General features: G+C 32.6%; 2 protein-coding genes across 5 annotated transcripts in view; one reads left to right on the top strand and one right to left on the bottom strand.

The window, feature by feature from the left end:
• LOC147643180 (uncharacterized) overlaps nucleotides 1-27,843 on the bottom strand; it is a 335,120-nt gene that overhangs the window by 231,455 nt on the left and 75,822 nt on the right. For all 4 annotated transcript variants that reach the window (XR_015272242.1, XR_015272243.1, XM_086835374.1 and 1 more), the window contains exon 4: nucleotides 12,329-12,347. The gene's annotated coding sequence lies outside the window, so the exon portion shown is untranslated. The remainder of the gene's footprint in view (nucleotides 1-12,328; nucleotides 12,348-27,843) is intronic.
• The window catches only part of Cda4 (chitin deacetylase Cda4), a 61,908-nt gene continuing 50,997 nt past the window's right edge, over nucleotides 16,933-27,843 (top strand). The window contains exons 1-3 of the mRNA XM_020947990.2: nucleotides 16,933-17,229; nucleotides 26,242-26,333; nucleotides 26,425-26,536. Coding sequence (XP_020803649.2) covers nucleotides 17,175-17,229; nucleotides 26,242-26,333; nucleotides 26,425-26,536 — 259 coding nt within the window. The 5' untranslated portion in view covers nucleotides 16,933-17,174. The remainder of the gene's footprint in view (nucleotides 17,230-26,241; nucleotides 26,334-26,424; nucleotides 26,537-27,843) is intronic.

Below are 27,843 nucleotides of genomic sequence, written 5' to 3'. Positions count from 1 at the left end.
GACATTTCTTGCTCATAGAATTTTGAACTCTGCTCATTGTTTGGCTTTGATCCAAGTCAAGCACAAAATAGGGAGTGCACACTGTGGTACAGTGAGCTACCCACCACACACACACACACACAATGGATGGAGGCGACTAAAGATAAATCCCTGCTCTGCTAACCAAACTTAATTATGTCGAGCATTAAAAATGCAACTGTCAAACCGAGGCGACATTAGGGTCTTCCCCCTTTTCAGCTTTCTCCTTCTCAAAACCCTCTTTCCCTCCCTCCCTTCACCCACATCCCTCGCCCCTCCCCCTTCTCTGGCTGCTTAAGGGTCTTAATATGGGCGTGGCTGTGGCTGGCAACATCATCCATCCTTTATTCTCAGTGCACAATGGACGACGCAGGAGAGAAGACCACAGACGGCTTCCGCCGTTTCCCAGGTCACTCATCCGCCCCGTTGGCCACACACCCACACACACACACACACACACACACACTTAGCCCCCTCCCCCCAAGCAGTGTCCTTAACCCCATTTTGGTGTCTGAAATTAAGGCTTCAAGGATCAAGAAACAATCAAAAATAACCCCTTGATTTTTAAAATTTATTAAGAATTTATTATGGGGGTTAATTTTAAGAAATTAAACCTTTTTGAACTTGATTAAGTAATTAGGTACTTTTAAGAAACTGTTTGACGTTAAAATTTAATGTTACAAGTTACAATTTAATATTACTGATAAATTAAAAATATATTAATTTATTGTCAATTTAATTGAATTTATTTGAGGTTAAACTCATAATTACCTATAATTCCGAATCTTTCTGGCTTTTTTCTGGCATTTATTTTCAAAAAACTATCTAATTCGATTTTATATTGTTCATAAATAAAATATATATTTTAAAAATTAGTTACAAGTTTAAGGTAATTAAGAAATTTAAAGTAATTTATTTAAATTCATTTCAATTAAATTTATTTGAAAATAAACTCTTTATTAACCTTTATTCAGCCCTCTCTTGGATTTATGCTGGGATATATTTAAAAAAATAATTGAAAATAATAATAATGTTATTGAATGAAAAAATATATTTTAAAAATTAGTTACAAATTAAACGTAATTAAAAAGTTGATAATAAATTAATTTAAATGCAGTTTATTTGAATTTTTAAAGGATAAGCTTATGATTAACCATAATTCAGCTCCTTACTTGCATTATTCTTTTATTTATTCTCAAAAAATCTATTTAAAGTATAATTTTAAGGTTAATATATATAAAATTAATAATGAAAATAAATTTAAAATGTAGTTTAATTACAAACTTTTAAATTTCTCTAATTTCAATTAAGTTTAATGTTATTTTTTCAAGAAAACTATGCCAATTAACCTTCATTTAGTTTTTTTTCCCAGACTTTCTTAAAAGGACAGTGCACCCCAAAGGGTTAACCCAACCCCACCCCAAAAAAGTAGCCTTCGAAAAACCGAAACATTCGGGGGCTAAACTGGGTCACAAGGATAGCCATTAATTTATAATAATTTCAACTAAGATTTCACAATTTCTTTTGCAGCTCTCTCTCTCTGTCTCTCCCCCCTCGAGAGCACTCCTTCGCCGCACTGTTTTGCCTTAACAATTTTCCACACATTTTCCATTCATCATTTGCTGCTCGCCCACTCCTGCTCCTTAGAGTTCCTACCCCATTTTCCCCCCCCTGAAAATTTTCCACAGCCGCAATGCCACTGTCAGCGCCCGCAGAAGCAAAGTCAATTTCGCGAACTTTGCATGCCGTCGCCCCTGTTTGAGTTTTCGGGAGCAGCGAGTGTACACTATATAGTGCAAGGAAAAGTGGGTTTTTCCTCGCTACAGCCCCCTCTCCGTCCCTCCCCCACAGTCCTCGACATTCTGCCCACAAGCCGGCATCAAATTTACAAGCGCAATGCATCAATCACAGGAATGGAAGAAGCTGAGGGAAAAAGCTGGGGGAGAGGAGGGAAAAAAAGCATTTTCCATTGCGCTTTTCGCGGCTGAAAAACAGAAGAAAAACAAAAAGAAATGTCGGCCAATTTGACGTTAAGATGGAATTTGTGAAAAATTCATCAAATTGACTGTGCGGCGAGCACATTGCTCATTGAAAACTCGGAAAAGCGCAGAGGCACAACAAAAAAAAAGAACAAGAAAAGGATAAAGGATAAAGTTGCCAGAGGAAAAGGCGTAGTGACCATGGCCTGCGATAATCCAGTTAGCCGGCACTTTCGCATAATGCCCAGCGAATGCCATAAGATACAAAGAAAAAAAGGAAAACTAAAAGGAAAAAAGGACAACACGCCCGTCCAAGGATAATTTCCCCCAAAAGAACACAGAATGCCGGCCACAGATTCAGCCGAGAGAATTTCCCTTTTGCTGAATGTTTGCCATTTGAAACTGAAGCAGGAAAAGTTGTCAAAGGAAAACACTTGGCTTTCCACAGATTATAATCAAATAATAATAATTATTAATGATCTATTAATTGTGTTGATTTCTTTGTAATTATTTTGAGTATGTTATTTATGGAATATTAAATAAAAGGGCATGTAAAAGACTTTACTACAAAGTTGCTGTCAAGATTCTATTTAAAAAAAAAATTTAAATATATAAACTGTATAAGCAAAAATAAAGCTTAATAAATTAAAATAGATTTATGGCAGCTGCCATTTATTTATTAAAAATATATAATAATATATTATAAATATTTCCTAGAAAATTAAACTAGAAAAAAGAAAGGAAAAACCTAGGCATTGCAGTTTAAAATTTAATTCTTGATTTAAATCGGAAATCAATCATTATTAAGCTGAAAAGTCGATATATATCGATATTTTTAAATGACAATTTTGTCAACAAATCAAAGTTTAAAAATCTCTTAACTAAGTCAAAAATGCATTAATTTTAATTCGGAAAAGAGTCCAATATTTGTTTTCACTAGGTTAATAAATCTGGATACTCCATTAAAAAACTAAAATTTTTGACATTTTCTTGAAAAATTTTAACGATGGAATCCCTTAAAAAAATGTCGAAAAAATTTGGAAAATTTATTTTTCCACTGGAAATGGTTAGATCGACTCGATTTTAGATGCTGATCAATAATATATAGGATTTATAGGGTCGGAAATGACTGCTTCACATAATTTCAGGCTTCTAACTAAAATTTAAATTAAAATAAATTATTTATTATTAAAAAAAATTAATTTTTGATGTTCTTAAAATTTTTTCTTTGTTAAGAATATATTTTGAGTAATTATTTTAAATATTTATTCCACGCAACAAAATGTTGCCAAAGAAATGTTGCTAAGCTTGCAGAATCTGTTTCAGAGAGAGAGCACTTTGCTGCAAACGCGGAAAACTAAAGGAAAAGCGGCAGAGAGAATTTCCCTAAAGCGACGGCGCTGACAAAGGACTGTTGCTGCTGCTGCTGATTCTGCTGCCGCTGTTGTTGTTGTTGTTGTCATTAACCAAGTGACTTATTGACTTACTTATGAACCTGACCTCACACACGGCGCCACACAATTTCCCTCGGCACCGGGAAATTCATAGAAAACTCACAAGAGGGGTGGCGCTTATCGCTCGTACATCACGCGGACACCACAAAAACCAATTGCAAAGCACTTTTGGGTGTTTTTGCAAATAAATGGGATTGGGTTTAATACCCACTAAAATTTGTATATCAATTAAGGGGATGAAATTAGTACTTGTTATTAAAAATAAGTATAGTAAAATAAACATATAGTAAAAATATATTATGATAAATAATCTACAATTGAAATTAAAGTGTTTCCTGAAGTATATCCTGTTTAATTATTATAATTTATACAGAGCAAATAATGCTTTCTAAACCTTATAACATTTTTAAATTCTATTTAGGAACTTTTATAACTATGATTCATTCTGAGATATTGTTTCTTGTAATATAATAAATATATATTTTAATATTTATATATTCTTTTGTATATATATCCTTAATAAATATATATATATTTTAATATATTTATATTTTTTTTGTATATATCTCTTAAAATGTTTAAATTTTCTTTAAACCTTTAAGTTAAACTTCTTTGAAACTCTACTTGTAGCCTTTTGGTTTGGCTTGAGGCTTTTGCTTGCCAGAATTGGAATCTTGAATCTGTTTTTCTTTTTTCTGAGGCCGCCTTTTGCTTTTGCCATTTTCCACACATACCCATTTTCCATTGCCATTTCCCTGTTACCATTTCCAGAGGCCAAACTGCAGCGTTGTTGTCTGTGTCGGTGCCAACAGTTTGTGGCTTTGTTTTGACTTTTATACTTAGTTTGTGTTTACTGCTCTGTGTTCGTTATATTTATTTGCTGGTGTTGCCACAAGCGGTACTTAAGTGTGTTTACTGGCGGAGGCAGTGGGTGTCCTGTGTGTGTCCTGTGTGTGTGCCGGGTGTGTATGTGCCACACTTTAACCGGATTATTAATGCTTGTCTAGCTTGCCTCAAATTAATCAAGTTGACCATTCATTCGCTGCTGCTCGTAGAACGCATGAAAACTTAATTAGACTTTAGTGCTTGGCTGGAGGAAAATTCCTTGCTTCTTGATTTTCCATTACCATTTTTGGCGCTCGTTTCCGACGCTTTGCCAACCTGTTAAATGATGTTATGGGCCATGTTAACAACCATTTCCCTCTCTCTCTCTCTCTCTCTCCCCCCTTCAATCTGATTGATGAAGGTCGCGGCGGCGCCATAATTCGATTTGATTTATCGCCCACATTAGTGACATCTGACATCCATCGTGAAGGTCCTTTTGTACATCCTTCGATGACTTGTGCTCGGGGCAATCGGCTTTTGTTGCCGAAGGACGACATTCGGGGGGGGGGGGCTCATTAAAAGGACAAATGCGAGCATTATTACTGATTAAGTTGAACTCTTTTTTAATTGAAAAGGTAATTAGGGGAGAGTCTCCTGATGTCTCACGGGGTTTTTCTTTTATGAAATAACTATTATTTGCTAGTGTTTAACTTCAGGTTTAATTAGTTTATCTTTGACATAGAAAAATTACATATTAATTGCTACTATTTGGCCTAGGGTTTAATAAGTTAACTTTAAAGTTAATTAATTATGCTCAGTACTAGTTTAAACGGATCGAAAAACTATATCATATAGCTGAAAAAGAAACGATGACGTGGCCAAGGTATTTCCCATTCTTGTAATAATAAAATTTTACAATGGCAGTAAATAAATAATAATAAGAATAGCTCCCTCTCTCCCTCTCTGTCTCTCTCTCTCTCTCCCTCGCTATGTCCAACTCTCGGTATGGCTATCCCTCTGTGCATCTCTTTCTCTCGATGTCTCTCTGCCTATCGCTATCGATATCGCTTTCTCTCTAGCGCTCTCTCGCTCACTTTCTCTGCTCCTCTCTTACTCGGGGAGTATAAATGAGGCGCTATCGGGCCGCGCGCCTCAGTCTGTCCTAGGGGTACCTAGTGTTAACATCGATAGTGAAAGTGGTAGTGATTAGCCTTCGAACTCAAAATGATCACCCAACCAATGGATAACCAGGAAGAAGAAGACGTGGAAGTTACCATGAGGAGCCTAATTAGAGTCACCAATCTGCACTAGAGGAATTTAAACAATGACGTGTCTTCTTTACTGGGGTAAGTCTTAAGCATGACAATTATTAAAATACATATATATATATATAGATCAGTCCTGTGTCTAGAATCAGCTGTGCTAGCTCTGCCAATTAATTGTCTCAAATCCATTATTCCCATTACTTAATTTAAATTTAAAATGATATAGCAATTTGTATTATGGATATTTTCAAACGTGTAATCATAGTTAATAGCCTAACTTAACGTAATTAGAAATTATTATCATAGAAATTATTCAATTGTTGCTATATTACTATATCTTTTCAGGGTATTATAATATCAGTCAGAAGCTTAAAACTAAGTGAAGGAATCATTTCCGATCCTATAAATCATATATATTCTTGATCAGCGCAAAAAGCCAGAGAGATTTAGATATGTCCGGCAGAAAAATAAATTTGTTAATTTTTTTTCAAAATTTAATGAGCAGTTTATCATTAAAATTGACCAAAAAAATTGGCAAAAATTTAAATCTTTTACATTTTAAAACTTAATATGCAGATTTGTTAGCCGTATAAAAACTAGCACAGAACAGCTTTCCGAATTGAATTTAATGCATTTTTGGCTTAGTTATGACATTTGAAAAACTAAGATTTAACCAAAAAATTAACATATGAAGATATCTGTTTAATATACCTAGAATACATATATTATAGGTTATCTTGTAGGTAAACAAGGACCATAATCACTGCCGAAAGTCATATATATTTATATTTGTAACTAAAATATTCATCAATTAAGAATAAAACGTTAACAAATAAAAAATCTATACCTCTAATTAATCAAATTTTTAAAATTCTGTAAGCGGTAACATAATTAAAACTGTCAACTTTGCTTGTCATGCTTGTCTAATTACCTTTTTAATATTTTACTAGGCTTATATTCTAGTAAGGCTTATTTATTATGAAAAAATATTCAATAAATCCCAATTTACATATAGTTTTTAATGTATATTTTTTAATAAACACCTTTACCCTTTTCCTATTTATAAGCAACCAAAAACAGAGCTTGCCACGCTTGTCTTGGCTTTACAATGCGTGCACTTGTCCATTTATGCAGACAACTCTCTAAACAAATCGGTTTTTGTCTATCTAAAGATATATAAATAAAATAAGAGATATATACAAAGTGTATATAGATATGTATATATACATATATATAGCTATAGGAGTGACATTTGTACGAAATATAATTGAAGTTAAGCAGCGAATTTCCGCACTGAAATTCGATCACGAAATGTCAACTGTCACAGGCTTCGCTAGTTGCTTTTTCGCCTAGGTCCTGGCACCCCTTTTTGAAGCTTGATTTCCTTCACCCCCACCCTCCCTCTCCCTCTCCCTCTTCCTCTACCACCCACTTATCCTTGGCGATTTTCCCAGCGCTTTTCCCACTGAAGCCTGCTTGTTTGCTTTAATAATCCGCACACAGCTTAGAACGCGGACCTCCACAAGGTGGGAGCGGGGGGATGACAGGTGAGCTGGCAGAGGGAGTAACTTTGTTTCACCTGCAAATATTTGCTTACAAGTAAAGTAAGCTTCGCTTCCATTAGTTACCTTCAAACAGAGGGGGCGGGAAATGCAGAGAGCAACTGTCTGGTCTGGTCTGGTTTGGTCTGGGCTGCAAAATGAAATTTCGGCCAATTTTCTGCGCATTAGCCGGTACGCTTTTCCCCACCAATTTTCCCCCCCAAAAAAACTGGCCAAAAGCCCAGCGCGAGTGCACGAGCGTAACAATATTTGTTGACACTTTTCCTCCTCCTTTCTTTTTATTATTATTATTTTCCCCTCTTCTTTTTTTATTTAATACACCAGACGCACCTGAAAAGTGCGCAAATAAGGCAGTGGGGGTAGGGGGGCAGGTGACATTCCTCCAGTAAAAAAAAAATGAAATCATTTTCAGGTGTAAAACGCTTCAAGTCATTTTATCCTGGTCAAAGGAGCGCCAAAAACAGCCTCAGAATTCGATAAATGAAACAAATAAGCTGGGTAAATAGTCGACCATGGAATACCGGGTACTGGGAATTATATTTGGACATTTGTTGCATACTTTTTAGCTGCTTTGGTAAAGCATAGGTGAGTGAGGTAAGCTTGAATTTGTATTCAAAATAAAAGTAAGTGAAATATTTAATGTTAAAATGATTTATTTCTATGTTTTCAATATTTTTTAATAATTCTTAAGCACGGAAACAATAAAGAGCTTCAGGGAAATCTTTAAAATGTAGGCTTAAAAGAATTTGTTCAAGGTTTTTACCCCAAAATTCTCAATTATTTATCTCCAATATACCCTATTCAACACCACTGAGTACCTGTCATCCTGCAAAACGTTGAATTTTCCTTTTATTCAACTTTATTTGGACATTGCAAACAAAACGAAGACCAGTCGGCGGCTGTGTCCCAATCAATGTCACCTCCGACTTGAAGCTTTCTTAAATTTTTATTAGCGTAAAGACAAATATACATATATCTTTTGAATGTACATAAATTTATGCCACTGCACCTGCTGCTTTAAAAAATAAGAAATGAATAAAAAAAAAAAAAAAAAAAAATAAGAATAACAACAAATGGCAGGGACCTCCGCTTGGAGTGAATTATGTGGCTGTGCACGAAAAAAGTTCACAGCAAAACAACAAAATAAATCGAAAAACTTTTCATTTCTATTAAATAATTTATTTTCAATTTCTTTTTTCATTTTTATGCGCTCTTATTCTTATTCGCCAGCATCAATTTAATTTATGTTCTCCAAAGTGGATGAGATTTGAGCGAATAAAATGAACATTTGGATTAATTTATGTCTTACAATGGGCATTTAATAAATGGGAAATAACTTAAATCGCCTTATGTATATTTGCGAGAATGGTTTAAATGCAATTGAAGAGGTACTTGAATATAATCTCGATATTAACACTTAAATCTTAAAAGATTTAAAAGCTGTTTGAGGGTTTGGAGAAATCTGAATAGGTTTAAAATTGTATTTCTATAAAAAGAAAATAGAGAAGTATGGTTATTCTTTATTTTTCAATTTGTTGAGATAGTAATCATCTTTCTTTGAATAAATAGGAAATTCCTATTTAGCTTTTGCTTACGGTTTAGAAAAAGTCTCCTTCAAGGAGCATACAGTGTGACCATGTTGTCTGCACGATTAACCCTTAACTTAACCTTTCACTATTCCATTGCAAAATAAAAACGATTGTTTTCAATCATTGCCCTGAGTGGTAATCAATCACAACCCAAGCATAATTCATTCACACGCCATCAGCTTCGACATTGCATACCGGAGAACTCATTCTTGGGCCATTGGGTCACCAAGCGACTTGGCCAGGAGTCCTCAAAGGTATTCATGAATTGCCCCAGTGCACATCGTCCTCATGTGAAATTATGCAAATTAGCTTGTAATGACCCCGGCTAAATGAGCGCCTCCTTCTGAATCGTAAATCTGCCAGGACTCGTCGTGCATTTTGGAGTTTTTGAGAGTTCCAAGCCCCTCTCTACACACACTCGGCCATCTCCTGTCTTGAAATCTTTGCACTGGCAGGAAATATTTGCTTAAAAGATTGTTTAAAAATTCTAGTACTATAAAAATCTATTTATCTTTATATTAATAGGCACTTTGATCTATTTCTCACTCGCCTAAAAGCAATTGAAACCTGGTCACTCTTTTTTATGGCATTTTAAACTATACATTAAACGGGCACACTATGTTTTAATAATTTTTACCAAAACCTTGATGTAATCATTATTTTTTATTATTTTTGTTAAGATATTTTAAGGAGTCTTGAAGTTTTTTTTCTTTCAGTCTCACTTGCAGTGCTACCTTTACCTTTTAATCTATTTCCCTGACCCCATCCTCCTCTAGCATGTGAGGTATTATTGTGGCCACTACTACTCCTCCCCCTTTTAAACCCGACACGCGAGGATGTGGGCGTGGCCAGGACTGACCAGCGGCAAGCAAACAAATAACAAAACAGAGACACACTCGCCTGACGGATGATTCGGTTACGGGAATGGTTTCGGTTTCGGTTACGGCTACGGTTTCGGTTATGGTTACGGGTACGGGTTACGGGTTACGGGTTACTCCTAACCCGCCGGCAGGAGTCACCAAAGGATCGCAGGTGGCAGGTAGAGTCCAAGCTGCCATTCGCACAAAGCCCTGTAATTGAGTGGGAGAGCGAGCAGCAGCGGCTCTACTAGTAATGCCACCCAAAGTCGGGCATTCTTCACTTCAACCGTTAGGAGGAGGCGGTAACTCGTGACGAAACAATCGACATCGCCATCGCCCCTGCATTATCGGTCGCGTCAATTGAAAATGAGAATTGGAATTTTCGTGCAAATATTTCCAATCCAATTTCAATTTTGCATCACATCACACAACACAATGCCAGCAAAACGGGGCACCTAGAGACCATTCATAACTATATGAGTCTTGTAAATACCCTTTTTGTATAATAAATACAAGAGAACAAGGTAAGAATATTACAAAATTAAAATAGATGTATTGCAGAACCAAAAATTAATTGGTTTAATGCAGAATTTGAAGAAGTTTTCTATAATATCAGTGTTGAAAAATTTTTAAAATAACTAATTTTTTTCATTGAGGTGTATTTTATTGGTAGAAAATTATTTCAGATTTTAAAATACGCCAGAAAGTATTACATTTTGATCTGTAATAATATTTTCCTCTTCCTAAGATCCTAAAATATATTTAAATATGTAATATAAATATATAAAAATATTTTCCCTTGCATAAAGCCTTCTTGTTTTTCTTTAAATAGCAGTGTGACCATGCACTTGTTTGCTTAATTAACCCTTAGGTGAAATAGATTTATTTAATTGCCAGCAAATTAATTTTATAATCATTTATATTAATATATTTTTTGCTTTATTTGAGGTCTATTATAAAAAGTATACATTTACCTTTACTTAGCGAACAGTTTAACCTTAAAGCCTGGCTAATTAACCCTTTTGTCTAATTCAGTTGAAACTATTTCGTATTAAACCTTATTATTTCTGTTGTTCCTTTACCATTATTAAATATTTAAATGGTGTTTACGAATATTTTTTAGGCTTTCCTTTCCTAGTAAAAACCTTGCGAAAATCCCTGTTAAATTCGCCATACCCAAAACTAGAAAATAGGGACATGGACATGTCCCTCGCTTCCGGCGAGCCTGGGTCCTCGCCTGGAGGAGGAGGAGGAGGACCGCCGTTCGCGGCTCGCTCCCAATTCATCATAATTAATGTGCCTGATTTGCAGGCTGACCTGGTGGTGTTTCGTCGGCCCTGGAATTTTGCCAGGAGCCAGGACCCAGCCCAATCCCATCCCAGCCAGGATATTTCATTGCAATTCGGAATTTTCTGGTAAGAGAGAGAGAGAGAGAGCTCCAATTTGATTTCGATTTGTTTGGCTGTGCGGCAGCTCGCTTTATTCTAATTCGCAATAAACTCGAAATTGTGTACGATTTCCCTCCACCTCCACCTCCCCGGGGGAAAATTCAATTCCATTTCCCCCCAGCCCATTGCTAATCACGTTGCACTTCAATCACTCACAAAGGATTTTGTCGCTTTCTCTTTTTTTTTTTACATTTTTGCAGTTTTCAATTAGGTAAACAGAGAATCAGTGCCAGTTGATTCGGGAAATTAGTTAGCAGTTAGCCAGCGCCAATACTCCATTTATTTTTCACAATATTTTCCCCCGAAATGATGGAATGATGGGAATGATGGCTACTTGTTCCCTTTTAGATGATTGCATTTCAATTTTGATTTTTAGCAAATGGAGATTTTTATTAATTTCGATTTGAATAAGAGGTTTCCATAATCCAATAATCCTTGATGTATATTTTTGGGGAAGAAATAAACTTTTGGTAGCTAACAAATTTTAAATAATAAAGATATTCAGCTACGAAAATGATTTAAAATAAATTGAACAACAATGGTTGAATTGAAGATGAACTATGACAAAGGGCTAGCGCACTGAGAAATATGCATAATAATGATCAAATTTAATAATTCCCATTTTAACCGGAAAACTTATTCCAAACAATGGGCCAAAATCGCTGGAAAATTGACTAAGTGCTAATGGAATATGTCCCGGCCAGCCTCACGTGACCTCCGACCTTCCCCCGCACAGAATTCACCAGGAGCCTTCTCGTCCTGCGCAGCCATGCGTTTGTCCTTTCAGTCGGTTTTAATTTCCATGTCCGTGTCCGTGTCCGTGTCCGTGTCTGTGTCCGTGTCCTCACTTGCATTTTCATCGCCGTCTCTTGTTGGCATAAACAAAACTATGGAAGTTGTGCCGCCTTTAGCTTCTTTGTCAGTCAAAATCGTTAAATTCTCTGACAATTCTCATTTATCATCGGCATCGTCAGAACACTCTTCCCACTCTTCAAAAAAAAAATATAAGAAAAACTTTCGTAACTTTTGCCTGAGGCTCAGAAAACAGAGAACACGGACCAAAAAAAGGTACAGTATGACCATGCTATTTGCATTATTAATCCTTTGTGTGACATGGTAAAACATTTGTAAAAAATTTTACATCTTGATTTAAAGCAATATATTTCTTTTTACGGATCAATTAACCAGAATTTGAAATATATTACTTGCGACCAATAAACCCTGCACAATTAACCCTTTAGTAAAATTTATTTAAAAATATTTCAAATTGATATATTATTAATCTATTCATTTTGTTCCATTATAAAAAGTGTGTTATTGCAACTTACCCTTAATGTGATATAAATTCTGTAATGAAAAATATTTAAAAATTTAATATTATGCAATTTAAAAATATTATAAAATATTAAATAAGATATTATAAAAATAAAATGTAAATATAATAATAAACTATGACATATTCAATTTTAACTGATCCTTTTTCCTAATATTAAATGTATTAAAATTAATTCATATAGATACTTCTTAGTAAATAATATTCCTTACATTTTAAAAAACAGTGTGACCTTGCAGCTGACACAATTAACTCTTATGGTGCTCAAATTAGTTTTTCGAATTTTCTTAGTGCTATAAGACCGCCACAAAAATTTCTTTCCAGTGCTGGCATGCAGAAAGCATCATTCTGTCACTCATTCACCGCCTCGGAGCCCCCTTCTAGTCCGTCCATTTATCCGTCCGTCAGGCATCTGGCACCTGCAGACTTGAGCCTCGAACCCGGAACTCCCTCACACCCGGACGGAAGGGGATCCGCTCAACTCGCTCAACTCAACGCCTGCGATAGATATTTGCATACATTTGCCAACTTTTATTCCCGCTCATTCACTGAAACAACTCAGCCATGGATCTCTGCAAAAAATACTTTTGCATTTCTTCTACTTTTCCACAACTACTATTTTCCCTCATACTCATACTCCTCCCCCGCAGGCTAAGGGGGCGTTGGAAAAGCGGAAGTTGAGGTTTGGGGGGCGGGGCACACAACTTTCGCTGCAGTTAGCGGCGACGCAGCAGCCCTTTGTGAGTGAATTTAATTAAATTTATGAAAAATTTACATATTTATTGGTTTAAATGGCCAAAAATTTCTCGTTGTCCATACGCACAGTATACGGCGTGGAACGAAATTGTAAGGCAAAAGGTTTTCAAATGAAAAATATTTATGGTATTTATTTGTTCCAGATGGAAATCTATTTTTTAAGTATTTCAACTTCACTTTTATATTTTTATTTATTTTAAATTTATTTTCTAAATCATTAGCAAAGCATTAGAATGTATTATAAAAAGAAATTTATTAAAATAACTTCTTAAAAAATATTTGCTATAAATATTCGCATACTTTAAATCGATATTTATCGATATTTTTATATGTCAATTTTTTTACACAAATCAATATTTAAAAATATCATAATTTGGTTAAAAAACCATTAATTTCAATTCGGAAAGATGTTTTAAGTTAGTTTTTAATAGTGTAATCAATCTGCATACTCAATTTATAATTAAAACAAATTTAAAAATTTTCAAATTTTTGACATTTTTAAGAATGTAAAAAACGACATAAAAAAATGGAAAAAATTTCGAAAATGAATTTTGTTTCTCTGAGATGGCTAGATCGATTCGGCTGATCATGCTGATCAAGAATATATATGATTTATAGGGTCGGAAATGACTCCTTCACTAAGTTTTATGCTTCTGACTAAAATAATAATATGGATAATCATAAAATATAAATTTAAGCTAATTAAGCGGTGACTTAGAAAAAATAAACTTTTTAACACACATTTAAGCTGCCCGTGTCTTATACCCCCGAAACGCACTGTTCGTGTGAATGAATATTCAAAAATCAGCCCAAAAAATGTATGAGCGTGTGGGGAAGCTAGAGAGAAACCCACACTTATTTGGTATTTTGATTTTTTTTTTTTTTGTGAAAATAGTTTTTGGGAAGCCAACGAAAAATGCACATAATTCTGGCGAAACGAAATGGAAATTCACTATGCGAGTATTCATTTACTATTCACGAATAATTCAAGCAACAAACTAGACAGAAACACAATGCTATAGTTAACCCATTAAGATGTAATCTCGATTATCCGTTCGACTCACGCTTTCACTTTCCTCTAAACCAAAAAAATATAATATATAAATATATATCTATTTATTCATATTCTATGATATTTATTCATTTAGACATAATCTTCAACGATTTTTTAATGAAAAACCAATGTTTATTGACATTCACATGCCAGGCTTTTGTGTACAGCACAAAAAGCGAAATAAAATTGTATAAAATGCCAAAAGAGAGCTGAGAGCTGAAAAGCTGAAAACCTAAATTAATTCATTTATAGACATTTCTAACAAACACAAACTGTACTGTATACAGACTAAATATCTAGTGAATATAAATTGCTGGACCAGTTTTATGAAAGCTTTTATTTGTTTTATTCTATTTCAAGGTTCTTTAAGGTTGTCTAATTAAAGTTAAGCAAGTCTTTGGGTTTAAATATCTGAATTGATATTGTTGCATTTAACTTTTACTCTTGTCTCTATATAATTAATTATTAAATATTTAAATATATTGTTTATTTTTTTAGCAGCAGGTTCTAAATAAGAGAACTGTTAAATATTTGTCTAATTCAACTCAACTGGTTTGTCTTTCCCAGAAATATAATTCCAAGAATCAAGAATTTCGAATCGAAATGAATTGAAATGAGACAATTGCCCTTCACTCGAGCACTCAGCACTCGCGACGAAGCCAATAAAGTTAATTTACACTGGAAAAAAGACCTTTGTAACTTTTGAATAAAGTAAAATAAATTAATAAGAAATTAAATCATATTAAAGCAAATCAGATTCTTATGATATTAAAAAAAAAACAACTTGAAAGGAAAATGTTTCTAGTAAAAAATTTTTGACAAATGAAATGATTAGTCTATAGAAATTTAAACAATTAAGTAAATATTTGTAATACATTTAAAAAAATACTACCAAATTAATAATAATAATAATAATGCTGAAATTGATATTCTAAAGTTTTTGTAATAATATGTTCAAAAAACTTGATACAAAATATTTGAAAAATATTTAAATTTCATATCAATGAACTTTACGTATTAAATCAATTTTAAAACAATTTTAATCTTTTTTTTATATTTTTAGGTTCAATATTCCATATAAAAATCATTATATTATTCAAACTAATATGAAATAACCCAAATATACACGATTTAGTTGCTTTCAATATTTTATTAGCCACTTTAAGACACTTTCTTACAAGACTCAAATACCATTTCAACATTTTCTGTATATACATTTTAATATATATTTTATTTTATATTTTAATTAACCAAAAACTACCTCTTTATTTTTCCCTGTGTCTGCATTCTCGAATTTAATGATGCAACAATGCCTCAATGTGGGTGTACCTTAGGTTTTACTTATATATACATATAAATATATGTATATTCCTACCACCTCTCCCCTTACGACTTGATTTCTTTTATTATTTTCCTGGGCGGGGCTCCTACATCTGATAACTGTAATCTGTGTGATTAGCATCTCATTAGTATGCCAACTCAGGCGGCTAAAAAGAGTGCCGGCCAAGAACTCGTCCAATCGTTAACTGGCGGCAATCACTGATTTTGGTAACGATGATAGGCAAATTAATGCCGTAGAGAGGAAGACCATCATCGTCGTCATGCATATGGATAGATGGCAATGGATGATCCACCAGCCAGCATAATGGCCTGGCCAATATGCATAATTTCGATTCATTCGAACAAAAGTCACAGAGCCAACATACACACACATACACAGAGAGACATTAAACTATTATTTTAGCCGAGAGCTCATTGAAATGCGCACGCATGCGCAGACTTCTCTCCTGATCTCCGCATGAAACCGGCTTCGCTTCGAATTCACTCGATTCGAATTAACTCGATTCAACTCGAATATATATATATGAGTATATATATATTTATAAAGACATATAGAGCCGAGTTGAGACAACGTCATCGGGGCGCAACCAGTTCAAATGAAAGTGAATCCGAAATTGAGACTGAGCAAGGGGAATACAATAGAGAATACGAGATCAATAGAGGGGAGTCTCTGGCGGGAATTTCACTGGGAAGTGTGTTAAGTAATACATAATTTTATATTTAATATACATAAAAAATAATAAATAATTAAAAATAAATAATAATAAAGAAAAACTAAAAATATTCATATTTTACTGATATTTTCATTAAAAATTCGAACTGAATATGTATAAGTAAGGGATTTATTACTTATAAGTTTAAAATTATACACGGACAAAATATTTGCTACATAGCTAAAGTTAATACTAAATTTTGAGTATTCTATTATATTTTTTTAAATTTCTCTTATTATTCCCAATTGGTTTTGGAAAGCTATGGTATTTCCTTTCTATATATATTTAAATATTTTTTACTATATATGCTTTTAAGTTCTTCAAAAGCTAAAATTCAATTATAATTCTTAAAGCTTTGGAAAAACACCTTGATAGTTGTCATGATTACCTAATGTCTCTTATAATTCCCAATTGGTTATGGTAAAGTTAAGGATAAACACTTATGTGATTAAAGAAATGATTTCATTTTATGTAAAAAATGTAATTTATGTACAAAAACCTTTCCTTCAATTATATTTTCTAGATAAGCTTCTGAATTAATATTTCCTTAAATTTTTCTAATAATTCTCAACTGTTTATAGCCATATCTTATGAGCCACATATTCGTTTGGTGTGACTTAACCCTTTCGGCTTCATTGGCTTTTCTCTCATACTTTTTGAGCCGCTTTTTCCCAACTCTGGGCTCTGAGCCACAATCGATCGAGTGGCTTTTTTTGTATTATTTATTTTGTATAATTTTTTTTTTTTTGGTTGAGTGGCGGTGGCTTCGCTTCGTGTTGGCTTCTTGCAATTTCTTGGCCAGTGGCTTCGATCAGTTGGCGGTTTGCATTTGCGCGTTGCGGACGTTTCGCTCTCACTCGCCGATCGATCTCCCTTCTCTCTTTATCTCTCTCTTCCCGTCTCTCTCTCACTCGGTTCCCAGAGAGGGATATATATATATATATAATATATAGATTTCGATCCAGAGAATCTACAAGATGTTACGGCCGTGTTTGTGGGTGGCCCTTTTACTGACCATAGCTGGTGTTAATGGTAAGTGTGCCGATCAACAATCAACGTGAATCAATATAAAAATATATATATATATTAACTGGCATATATAATATATATAATTTCCGCATTCCCCTTACATATAGTCATATATATATATATATACATATATATGATTTTTTTTTGTATTTTTGTTACTGTGTTGTTTTGAGTGAGTGAAAGAAATGGAAAGAGTTGGCATCTCTTCCTGAGTGTTTGTTATGTTTGTTTGTTTATTTGAGAAATGCGAATTGAGCAATGAAAACTAAAGAGAAAATTACAACATAAATTAAAAATTAAAAAACTTAAAACTGGGAACTACGTGTAGCAGGTTGGTCAGCCGCTTCCTGTACGAATTAGGTAACCATTGCCAGCGGTTTTTCCTCAACTGGTTTTTCCCTATCGCGCAAGGTCAGCCGCTGTCCTGGCCCAAGTAATACTCTTTGGTGGATATTATGGCGGAAAACGGGTTGTCCCCGCTTTCCAGTTCCAATGTTGCGTAACGACGACAAAAAGACAAAAAAAAAAACGTCCACCTTTTTAGCCAAAACTGACAGCCAAAAATGACAGACGCCGAAAGAAACTGACCTCCAACTTGATTAGCGGCAACTTTTGCAGCTTTTACTCGCTTGGTTAGTCGCTCATGCTAATTAGCGGATTTAGCCGGAAAGTCTAAAAAACCGAAAAGACAGCCAGGCAACGGGTGTACATTTACATACACAGAAAGAAATAAGTAGAGATTCACACATAATAAAAACAGAACGATTAGATAAATAATAACAAATAAGGCAGAGTTGGGAATATTTTTAGGCAAAGAAATGTAAAAGTCTAATATTTTAATATGCAAAAGCATTATTTTAAATATTATTCATTTCAACTATTGTTTTAATTTTAATTTATGTTTATGATAAACAAAGGTATTTAATATCAAAAATACTTCATCAAGTCAAGGTTTCTGTCTTCACATAAATAAATGTAAAACAATTATTAAAAAAATATTTCTTAGCATATTTTCCTTCGATTTTTAGCCTAAAAAATCGTCAAATTCATATAAATTATGAGTACAAATTTTAAAAATAATTATTTCTGTAATTTACAACAATATTTCAATTAAACTATTATAAAAATGAGTTGCTTTATTTAAAAAATTATTATTTCTGCGATATAAATAAATATTTTAATCAGTATTTTTAAATTTAAAAACGTTTTATTTTGCTATCATTATTTATGTGTATAAATAAGTAATATAAAAATAAATATAAAATATCTTTACAATCCTCCACTTATTATTTTCTTTTATAAGTATGTATTTTTTAAAAGTAATACCGAATTTCTTATTCATTTATTTATATAAATATGTATTAAAAGTCGAATCTGTTTGTGTATTTAAGTAATATTTAAGTGCTAGCATATCTTGTATATATATATATTTTTTTTTTTTTCTAAAAATTTAAACTCCTTTAAGCACCCAACTTTTTCCCTTAGTGTATCTCACATATCGGAAATATCAACAAGATGAACTTCATGAATATGCAAATCTCGGGCTAGTCTTTTCTGCATGGATTTCATGGTCAAAACTGTTGCTTTCATTATGTATAGATATCTTATATATATATCTTTTTTTTATATACTTTGGTGTTATCTATGGACTGTGTTTTTTAGCCTTGTAACGGTGATTATCGCAGCATCACGATCATTTGTAAAAATTTCTTCTTTCGATTTCACTTTCTTTTGTGCAAGAAACTTGTTTCGCTGGCAATTATGTAAACGCGAGCGTTAAAAACTTAAATGTAAAAACTCAAATATATATATATATATATATATTGTAACCGTAACAACGGGATCGATAATACCCCAGCTCTTATGCATATAAATATATATTTTTTTATATACGTATATATATTTTTAAGAGCTTGCAGCGAGCAGATGCTGCCTGAGCTTCATTTATGCAACTTGATTGTGACATTGATTTTACTTTTTCCGTTTTTTGGCTTTTTTGCGTTGCATAATTGCTTTCGGTTGTGTGATGAAAAATCTGCCAAAAAGCTTAACTAAAACACAAAAAACACACATACACACACATACAGAAAGAAAGGAAAACAAAAATGTTTATAAAAAAATATAAAAAAATACTTTCAATTCATCAGCGAGAGATTGGCGATTGCACAAAAGTGGAAAAACACATATTAACGGACTTCTGTGTATGTGGAAAATGGGGCGGGAAATGGAGGCTTGGCCTGCTTTTTGTTGTCCTGCATTGCGGAATCCTTTGAAAAGAAAGAAAGATTTTACAACCTAATGAAAGTGGTTTCAATATGGTGTTTATGGGCATGGAAAATGCTTTTATTTAGTTATTGAATGAACGTCATTTTTATAAATGGGGGGAAATGCATTCGATTTTTTTTTTACATTTTATTTGAGTATTTTATAAACCTATGATTTTTTCCCAATGATTTTCTATGGATTTTCTGTTTTGTGGTGATATGGCAATTTGAAATTGAAGTAGATACACTTTTATGAAATGAAATTTAATGATTATTTTTGCCAAGCGGTTTATTTGATTCATTTAAATGCTGAATTTTTTATAAATTTATCAATTTTAAGTGCTGGAAATTATTAAATAATGTAAATACTCCAACACCCTGTAGTATTAAAACTTAATTAACTTATTTTTGGGTTTGACAAAGCCTGAAAAAGGATTTTGCTTCTTTTTACTACTTTTTTAGTGTTGCTTAACTTTAATCAGAATAGGTAAATACCGATTTCTTAAACAAAATATTATAATAAACTTAAAACCTACATAAATGCTTTACTTTAAACTATTTAATAATTTATTTATCTAGCAAAAAGTGCTTAGGATACTGTTTTCCTTCTCTAATAATTTTCCTAGTTTTTCGAAAACCAAATCAGTGTTGATAAACGCTTTGATCAATTGATATTAATTATAAAGCTATCACTCTTCAATAAATATATTTAATAAATATTTTTAATCATTCAAAATTCCAAGAAAAGCATTTTCTTCCTTCAACTATTCCTCTAGTGTTTCGAAAACCAAATCAGTGTTAATAAATGCCGCTTTGATCAATTGATATTAATAATACATTTATCACCCTTCACTATATATATTTAATAAATATGTTTTAATCATTCAAAATTCCAAGAAAAACATTTTTTCCTTCAACTATTCCAGTAGTGTTGCTTCAATTAAATCAGTGTTGATAAATGCCGCTCTAATGAAGTGAAAAAGGCCAAATCTGATTACACCCAAGGAAAAGCCAATTAAGAGAAAGAGGAATTTATCTTTTCCGCTCCGCCTAAGACTTTCCCCCCTTCTTAACTTGACTCAGAGAAAATAAAAAAAATATATATATATATACATATATAAAAAAAAAACAAGGAAAAAAGAGATTGTCTCTGCAAGGAGTGGGTTTTTTATGTAGTTTACTTTTATTTTCTGTGCTTGTATTTGCGCTCACTTAAAGAAAACGAAATCAACATAATTTAAAAATACATTAAAACGAATGGCACCGAGGAATGGGGAAGGCACATGAGCCTGCATTTAAACGCAAATTTGCTGTTGACAAAGGCAAGTGGCTTTGGCCATTACACACTCGAAAAGTGAACAACAGCAACAGCCCGTCCGTCGTCCCGTTCTGGCTCGGCATTATTTACAATTTAAGTGTTGTAAATGCAGAAAAGCGGCATATACAGTCGCAAAAAAACAGTGTGCCGAATGTTGCAAAAAGGAAGCAGGGACACAACAACCAAAAATACAACAACAAAAAAAAGACAACATTTAAGCTGCTTAACACACACACACACACACACACCCAGGGAGACACATGGACTGGCGTGAAAAATGAGGCGCAAAGCAGCCACAGAAATGCGTGAAAAATTACTTGAAAATGCCAGCGGATAAACAACAACAAAAGCAACAAAAAAAAAAATACAACAAAAATTACAAAGTTGCAGGGTAAAAGGAGCGGGGCGAAACTGAATGGGAAATGTTTTAAGTGAATATATATATATATATATGTATATATACCAGATATCTGTACACATAAATATCTCCAGAGATGGAATTCAATGAAAGTGTGTCAGGGGAAAAAAACAAAAGAGCTCTGAATATAAGAATTTTTACTTATTTGTAGAATTTCTATTATAATTCCCAAGTGGTTTTAACAGGAAATCGAAGCTAAGGTCATATTTAAAATTCTGATTTTTAAACCCTTGCAGGGTATTGTAATTTCAGTCAGAAGCTTGAAATAAAGTGAAGGAATCATTTCCGACCCTACATATCATATATATTCTTGATCAGAATCAACAGCCCAATCGATCTAGCCATCTCCGGCAAAAATAAAATTTTTTAAATTTTTTTTTGATTTTTTTTCTCTAAAATTGTCCACAAAAAAATTAAGAAAAAATCTAAATTTTTTACATTTTAAATAGAGTAAGCAGATTTGTTAATCTAATAAAAACTAGCACAAAACTGCTTTCCGATTGGAATTTCATGCATTTTTGGCTTAGTTATGACCGATTTACTTTGCCATGGTATATACATTTCGGGTTCTCAAAGGGTAACCCCTTTTTTCTTTATTATAAAAACCGAAACTAAATTGTATTTTCTAGAGTAAATAATAAAATTAATTCGAGCTTTTCATTTATTTCCAACTTGTTTTAACCGAAAATGGAACCTAATGTCTTATTTAAAATTATAGAAAACTATGTTCAGCATAGCAAATGAGACAAACTCATTTTTAATATGGAAAATAAAATCTTCTAAAATAATTAATAATGCATTTTTCAATACATTAGGTTTTATTAACTATTAACTACCAATAAAAGCTCATAAAATATTTAATAAAATTATGATACCAGCATTTTAATTTATATTTTTTAAGACACAAGTATACACATTTTTCAAACATTTTCATCTCCCCTCGCATTTAAATATCCACACATAAATCTTGTAAAATTTACTGTATTTAATTTGATTGTTTTCCAACTGAATTTTTATTTAAACACTTATTTCCTTTGCTGCCTTTCAGCGTCGATTAAATTAAATAGCGAAATATAAGAAAAAAAGATGGAAATGTAAACAAATTACGAGGGCAAAGGCAATGGAAAAGTCAACAAAATAAATGCATATCATATAATGACACACCATCTTTGACATGCCAAAGTGCTTATTTGTATTAATTGAAACAACAAAAGACTTGAATGCACTTGTAAAAGGATATAATTAGCTTGTCCCCTAAATATTGAATTAAATTTTCAAACTATTCGATTTTTCGCCACCCTTCGCCCCCCTTCTCGTTTTCATTTTAAGCTTCCGCAAAAATGTTAAATAAATTATGACCTCAGGAAAATGGGGGAAAAAGTAAAAATCACAAAGTAAAAAACAATGCCAAGGGAAAGCAGCGAAAAAGTATATACAAGAACAAAAATATATAAATAAATAAAAATCACACAGTAAAAATGAAACAAGAAAACGTTAAAGTTATTGCATGATGTGCATAAAATAAAGATTTTTCAGCTCTTCGCACAGGTTTCTCTGGCATTTTTGCTGAAATGGTTTTTCATTTCTTGTTTTTACTGTTTTTGTGTTCTTCAATTTTATTTATTTTCTCGGGCACATTTAATTTGCGTCGCGTGGCGCGAGGGAAAAGGAAATGAATCCTTTTTGAACGCAACGGTTCTGGGCTTATTTTTAATTATTATTTTCCGCATTGGCAATTTCTTAATTAAGGGCAAAGGACACAAAAAAATATAATATATATATATATGTAAGAGGGAACAAAAAGAAAACGTTTTCCATGTAATTGGCCTTATGACTTTTAAATAAATGTACAATAAATTTATTATTATTGTTACTTTTGCGTCTTTTTACGTGTTCGTCGTCGTCGCAGCAAAAAAAAGGTGAATTAATTGACATGGTGTAAAATTGAAAGAAGGAGTATTGCAAATTGCTTTTAAAAGAGTTAAGGAAATATTTTCTTTTTAATATTGAAGCTTTTAAAATGGGGTTTTCTTTCATATTTTTGAAACTATAAGAGTCTTTAGGAAATGCTTAATTGAAATTTGATTTACTAAAATGGTCACACTGCCAAAAATATATTCAGATAATAAAGCTAAGGTCACTCTGTTAAGGGCTCTTTACTAGAAATAAATAAACTGAAATACATAATTTATTTTTCTTGTCTTAGCTGGCAAATATTATTTTCTTTTAAAGATGTGTACTGTTAAATTTTAATTACTTCAATAAATTACCAAAAGTTTTCAAAGAATTGTGTTAAAAAATAAACGAAAAACCCATTTTAAAAGAGGATATTACACGATAAAGCTAAGCTCACACTGTAAAAGATCTTTAATAACAAATAAAGTAGATGTAAAAGTTCTATATCTTGTTTCTCTTTTGAATGCCTGATTTAAATTCTTGTTTTCTACAGAAAAATTAAAATTTAAGAATATATTTCATCAATTTTAAAGAAACATTTGACTTAATATCCTCAGTTAGCAACTGGTAACTTTATAAGTAGCTTCCTTGGAACAAAACTAAGACTGACCCTTGAGTTGTTCCTGGCATTTAAGGAGGCGTTTTTGGTTGCCAATAGAAGAAACGGGAAAGAGCGCAGACTGGAGGGACAGAGAGAGAGTTAGAGAGAGAGAGAGGGCCTTAAGCCGCTTAAAGGACATCGCCTCATTAGCCAAAGGACTTCTTGCCTTGCTTGCCACCCAAACGGGGCGCCAGTTTATGGACATTTCTAGGATGTGAGCTTCTGCCTCGGCTGGTTAATAAATATTAATTAGCCATAATAATTATATGGAAAAAGGTTTTTCTCCCTCTACACTCTCTCTTTCTCTCTAATAAATTCTTTTAATTTTTACTAACATTTTCATTTTGATTTAATTCCGCTTGTTGTTGTTGCTGTTATGCTTTGTTTTTGTTTCTATTTTTCCTTTTTTTTACACACACTCACCACATATTTAAATTAACTGATATTTTTGTTGCTCTTTAGCCGCATTGTGGTCATTGTTTGTTGCCATTATTGGATAAATATACACATGGCCATAAATAGATTTATATTGGGTCTATATATATATATATATACATATGTATATATGTATATAGAAATAACCATAAATTGACCAAAAGCAACATTTTTCCGGGGACATTTTAAACTTTCTGGAATTTGTGTTTGAAAATACAAAATTTAAGTTAAGAGAGTAATAAAAGAGGGCTTTAAAGGTATATCTTTCTGTTTCCCTTCATATATTTTATTGTAAAAAATAAATCACAAAGTAGCCTTCAAAAAATATTTAAAAAAAAAAGGGGCAACTCGGAAAATCCTGGGCTACAGTTTTCCTGCCCCACTTCTTTGAAAGCTTACGTATATCATAATAAAAATATTACAAAATATATTTACACCTTTCACTTTAGGCTTGAAACAAATTTTTGCAAAATAATTCCAAGACGTGTTCATTCATTCATTCTATGAAATTTCCACAAAATATAAATATATTTATAACCCAAATGAAATGATGTGCAAAAATCTATCTCAAGACATTTCCCCTTTATAAACCGATTGGAAAAAGTATCTCAATCTCTGCCGTCTGGCATTTCATGAATTTTAATGAAGCAACAACAAAATCCATGGACATTTTTTTCATTGTACAAATTTTAAAGTCAAATACTGTGAAAATATTATTGTATTTGGCCTGTCTGCCAATAATCTCTCCCTCCCCTTTCCCATAAATATTTATTTTATGACGAAATATTTTGGGTTTTTGGATATTTGGTTTAAGCTATCAATTAATTGCACGCCACATGGCATGGGAAATCATAGAAACTGACAAATAATTATTATAATAATTATAATATCACTAGTGTGTGTGTGTGTGTGTGGGCATAATGCAATTGTGTCTAATAATAGTTTTCATTTAATTAACATTTAGGCCCCCACCGAAAAATGAATGTTGAGAGTGGGTTTTATGAATAATTTTTGAAGCGGCAGTTTGCGTAATTATAATCGCCGCTATATCTCATCGATTTTCCTCCCCTCATTTTCCAGGGAAATGTTTACTATTTTTGCTGTTTTGCTATTTGGTTTTTGCTTTCGGTTAATCTAATGCCGTTAGTCAATTTATATTCATTATAGTTGCAACTACTAGTCCTAAGCCGCAGCCAGCCATATTTGGTTGCAAAGTTTGAAGTATGCATTTTTGAAATATTTTGCATTAATTGGGTTTTTATTATATTTTGTTTTTGTTTTTTTTTTCTGCATTTCCAGGTTTCCCTTTTTTTTTTGTTGCATTCGTTGATCAAACGTAAATCGACATTTAATTATAACTTATCTGTTATTTATTTATTTATTGGTTTCATTCGCTTATCGCGGAAAACTCCCCTCTTTCCTCTCTGGTGGCTTTTGTATAAATGTCAAGCCGCCAAACCCTTTAAGCTTAGATTTAAATGCAAAAAAATAATGTAAATAAACTGGAGGAGAGAAAAAAATAACAGAAGGATAAAGTACATGCATCATCATAAATATACATTAAGCGATTATAATTTGTATTTATTTGTGTGTGTATATATGCATAAAACATATAAATCTGATGGGTTACAAGCAGTATTGTGTCTATTATGCAATTAATTGCCGGATATTTAAATATGCAACGGGGGGGAAAAAAACTTGACTCTATAAAGGGGTTTATAAAATAAATAATAAAAATATCAATTTCAAGGGAAACCTTATAAATTATTATAATTAAAAATGTTGTAGAATTTATTATTGATTTATATTAAACCCTTAAAAATCAAGGAACTTGCTAGGACCTCTTCTTTTAAAGCAAAACCTTGCTGGGTTTTAAAGAAGCCTCAAAAACTGTCTTTAAAAATATATTTTTATTGCTTTTAAAAATGTTAACTAAGTTATATTTAAACTCCGAATTATCTGTTGCGAAATTGTTATATAAATTATAGTAACAAAATAATTATTTTTTATAATTTAACCCCAGGTCAAGGCAAGGAAAAGGAGGAGTTCCAATGCCCCTCACATATTGCCAATGGAAATTATGCCGATCCGGCTACCTGCCGTCGCTTTTACCAGGTGAGAAAACCCTTTCCAGATCTAGATCTAGATCTATGCGCCTTATGACATTCACACATTAACCCTTATCTCTCCCTCCTCAATTTTACAGTGCGTTGATGGTTTTCCCTATTTGAATCGTTGTCCCTCTGGACTGTTCTTCGATGATTTGCAAAAGTTCTGCACCTTCAAGGATGAGGCCAAGTGCGGTCCTTTGCCAACAAGTAAGTGATTAGGAAAGAAGGACTTCCACTCTCTCTCTCTCTCTCTCTCTCTCTCTCTCTCTTTCTCTCTTTCCCAATTGAAAGTGCAACATAAATCAGGGAGAGCGAACAAAGAAAATGGAGTAAAAACTTTAAGTGCACTCTAAGTGTGTGGTCCTTTCGGGTTCAGGTTTTTGCTTTTTCTTTTTTTTTTACTTTTCGTTTTCCCTGCAACCCTTTTCCCATACACTTTTCCTTCCCATCGTCATCATCATCATCTGTCTGGGACTGCAAAACGTTTTCAAGACTCCAAAAAAAAAAAAACCCAAAAAACTGAAAATATAAATGCGAACTTTGAGCCGAAACAATAGCCGGGGGCTAAGGCTGCTAAGGCAGGTCACACACACAATTTATTAGGAGCTTCAAATAGATTTTTCTTTTAGAGGGGAAAATATAAATCAAAATATATATTTAAATATAGAAATTTTACAAGGGAAATTGGAGCATCTGTTTCACTATTTACTGCAAATTATATACTGAGGATTGTAATATTAATATAATCATATTTTTCAAAGGTTTACTTACAAGAAATAAGGTATTATATAAATCAAATAACTCATTATTAAATAAAATCAATTATTTTGGCTTGAAAAATATATCAAACAAGAAAAAGGAACCCGAAATTTATATATTCTTGCAGTTTGAAACGAAATTACATTGAAAATCTTTCAAAACAGAGCTTAAAATTCGCATAGTTTCAATCGATATTTAGCGATATTTTCATATGACAATTTTTTCAACAAATCAAAAATTTTAAAATCTCATAACTCAACCAAAAATGCATAAATTTTAATTCGGAAAAAGGTTCTGAGCTGGTTTTTGAAAGGTAAATAAATCTGCATACTCTATTTAAAATGCAAAAAAATTAAAATTTTTGTAAATTTGTTTTTTTTTTAATTTTAACGTTGTTACCCCTTAGAAAATATGAAAAATTTTCGAAAAATGTTGTTCCCTTAAAACCTGTCTAGATCGACTCGTCTGTTCATTCTGATCAAGAATATGTATGATTTATAGGGTCGGAAATCATTCTTTCTCTGCTTTTTAAGCTCCTGATACCCTGTAAGGGTATAAATTGTAGTATACTTTTCTGTGCTCTTACTTGCCACAATCCTTCACCCAGGACATTTGTCTCTCTCGGATGTTGGGCATTAGGAAGCAATTTTGAGTAAATGTCGCATAATTCATTTATGGTTGCAAAATTCCCCATGTAATCCCCATGTGTGTGAGTTTGTACACTAAACCAAAAATCGAATTCGAATTCGAATACG

The sequence above is a fragment of the Drosophila serrata genome, unplaced genomic scaffold (assembly GCF_035046125.1).
Source record: "Drosophila serrata isolate PLE 108 unplaced genomic scaffold, ASM3504612v1 contig_276, whole genome shotgun sequence".
In the NCBI taxonomy this organism is placed as follows: domain Eukaryota; kingdom Metazoa; phylum Arthropoda; class Insecta; order Diptera; family Drosophilidae; genus Drosophila; species Drosophila serrata.
Note: the sequence above shows the minus strand (reverse complement) of the source record. Positions and strands in the feature narration are given on the sequence as shown.